At 48.6% G+C, this 2,998-nt stretch overlaps 1 protein-coding gene across 1 annotated transcript; it reads right to left on the reverse strand.

The window, feature by feature from the left end:
• Window positions 1–1,354: 1,354 nt before the first annotated feature.
• Window positions 1,355–2,246, reverse strand: LOC119367538 (NAD(P)H-quinone oxidoreductase subunit S, chloroplastic-like). The gene has a single exon (XM_037633022.1). The coding sequence runs from the start codon at window positions 2,197–2,199 to the stop codon at window positions 1,480–1,482; it is 720 nt and encodes a 239-aa protein (XP_037488919.1). The 5' UTR covers window positions 2,200–2,246; the 3' UTR covers window positions 1,355–1,479.
• Window positions 2,247–2,998: the final 752 nt, after the last annotated feature.

Genomic DNA, 2,998 nt, shown 5'->3' on the forward strand with positions numbered 1-2,998 from the left:
GTCGGCAAGGGTTCATTGCGTGTGCGGTTTTTTTTTGGGTCCGATTTTTCTCATAAACTGGGTCACTCTATTAGGTTTTCGATCCGGTTTCCCTTATAAACTGGATCAATTCTCTTCTTCTATAATGCAAAGCCAGAGCACCTGGCCCTCTGACGTGGTTCTGTCAAAAAAAATATTTCCGCTCATTTGTAACTGTGAGCATCCAACGGTTTCGATTTGTAACAACTTCTCGATTTACACAATTCCAACCACTTATCAACTAGGCAGCCAACTTCAAATCCCTGAAAAAATAAGGGACGAAGTGAACCAATATTTTTTTTTCGAGAAAATTTTCGATTTATTCATCTTCAATCATGGCAGTACAACAAATACCAGAAATAATAAAAATTACATCCAGATTCATAGAGCATCTAGCGACGACTACCAGCACTGAAGCGAGCCGAAGGCGCGCCGCCGTCATCGCCCCTCCATCGCCGGAGTCGGGCACAACTTGTTATAGTAGACAGTCGAGAAGTCGTCGTGCTAAGGCCCCGTAGGACCAGCGCACCAGAACAGCAACCGTCGCAGATGAAGAATAACGTAGATCAGAATGATCCAATCCGAAGAAACGCGAACGTAGACGAACAACGACGAGATCCGAGCAAATCTATCAAAGATAGATCCGCCGGAGACACACCTCCACACGCCCACCAACAGTGCTAGACGCACCACCGAAACGGGGGCTAGGCGGGGAGACCTTTATTCCATCTTCAGGGAGCCGCCGCCGTCTCGTCTTTCTGAGCAGGACACAAACCCTAGCAAAATTGAAAGAAACGACTAAAAACGAAGCCCTCCCGCCGGCCCTTGCCGAGATCCACCGCGCCCACATAGTCCTAGGGGCACCGGAGAGGAGGCGGACCTGCGGCGGGAGGCAGAAACCCTAAAAGTACTGCTCAACTATAACCACCAAGCCACTAATCCCAGTATGACGAGTAGTTTATTCGTATGACAAATTGAACTCTTTTCTTTTCAATAAGGAAATTGAACTCTGGGATGACGATATACTATTACATACTATTTTCCGGTTTATTTGGCTTGCGTGTATCCCCAAATTGACAATTTAATCTATATGACACAAGTAACATAATTTGAAGTTTCTAATGATATAATTTTTGTGACATAAATCGTACTATGTTTGTCAAATTGTTATTTCATGAATGCGTGCAGGTTTAATAAACCGAAAAGGAGGTACTCTCTCCGATCCAAATTAAGTGCGGTGGTTTTAGTTCAAGAATCGGACAGAGTACTATCGATGGGCTGCTCACAAGCCAAAAATCATCTAAGCAGAAATTCAGATCAAATGTGATCAACCATGTGGCAATTAACAAGAAAGCTAAATTTCATTATCTCCATATTTGTTCCAAATTCAGACTAACACTTCAACTACACATACATACATACACACATCCATGCAGGAACATGAACAAGAAGCATGGCAACTCAAGCCTTTATGGCGGCCGTGCCTTCCTCTTCCTTCTTCTTCTCGGCCACCTCGTCCTCGTCCATGGCCGCGACGAGCGCCTCGAGCACGACCGACTTGGGGTTCACCATGGGCGGGCCCTTCTCCCGGCCCTCGAGCTCGTCGACGCCGAAGGTGATGAGCCTATCCCAGTTCCCGCCCTCGAACAGCACCCCGACCTTCCCATCGGTGACGCGCTGCACGATGCCGCAGTACATGTGGTACGCGTTGTTGGGGTTCTTGACGAGCACCACCATGCCCGGGAGGAACAGCGGCAGCTCGGGTGCCCTCGGCCTCCCCGCCGGAACCACGGCGGAGGACGCTTTCCCGTCCGTTTGGGTTTTCTTGGGAGGGGGAGGCGGGTTCTTGGCGACGAAGTCCTTGAGCCCGACCTCGCCGCCGGGGAAGCCGCCCGTGAGGCCCATCATCTCCTTCTCGAACGCGTCCGGGTCCACCGCCGGCGGGTCCGACTCAGCGCTTCCTGGTGAGGAGTCTCCTGAGGGCGTGGATGGAGGAGGTGAGGGCGGGGTGGGCGAAAGGAGCTCCTTGCGGATGCCGACCTCACCATTGCAGAGGCCGCGGCCGCCGAGGATTTCGGAGAGGCGGAAGGACGCGGAGGGAGGAGGGGCGGGGAGGCGGATGCGGTGGGGGTGCAGCGGCGGGGGCCGGAGGAAGGAGGGGGTGGTGGGCGCGGGCGCCATTGGAGGGAGAAGAAGATTGGAGCAATGTGTGGAAGTGGGGGCAGGGGGAGCAGAAGAGGTGATGAGGCGGCCCGTGCGCTTCTTCACACGTGGCGTTGCTGATCAGTTGGTACTTCTATGAAAGGCGTGGGTGTGGATGAGAAACGGGTGAAGAAACACTGGCGTGTCTGACCCAGTTGAGTTTGGTAGAGAAAAGCAGGCCAAAAACTAACATTTGGATATTGTTTGTTTGCCTGTATTGAGATCATTGTTTATTACAGAATCCGTAAATTTTTAAGCGTCCGCCAACACCCACAAACTTATTTTCAGCTAGTACACCAAATGAACTATAATTTTTAATAAGAAAAATTGCATGGTAGTGACAGATTTTGATTCTGACATTTGGGACTCACGAGAAAAATCCTATCCAAGGCGGCGTCCACTCGACAGTAAACATTCAGAAACCTGGTTTTAAAATTACTGTAAATCCAAAACTCGCCTGAAAATCATGAAACTTGGCATGATGTTATGACATGGCACCAACATGTTATGATAAAAATATATATAATTTGAGACAAGTTTTGGTATAAACTTCTTACAAACCGGAGTTTCTCTCAAGAAACCTCATGGTTCCAAGAGAGAACTTGTCACTTATGTGTGGGAAACCATACACTGTCTCTTTTCACCTTAATTTATTTTAGAGGCAACATGCAACGATATGAGTATCGTTCTAAAAATATGAAATTATTCAGGGTTCATCTCGCCTTCTTATACATTATTTGAGTTTTCTAGCCATTTTGGAACATACTTTGATGTGTGT

Source organism: Triticum dicoccoides, chromosome 1A (genome assembly GCF_002162155.2).
Source record: "Triticum dicoccoides isolate Atlit2015 ecotype Zavitan chromosome 1A, WEW_v2.0, whole genome shotgun sequence".
Taxonomy (NCBI): Eukaryota; Viridiplantae; Streptophyta; class Magnoliopsida; order Poales; family Poaceae; genus Triticum; species Triticum dicoccoides.

Bases quoted from the DNA above. Each gene is read 5' to 3' on its own strand.
- LOC119367538 (XM_037633022.1), bottom strand. From the start codon at position 2,199: ATGGCGCCCGCGCCCACCACCCCCTCCTTCCTCCGGCCCCCGCCGCTG.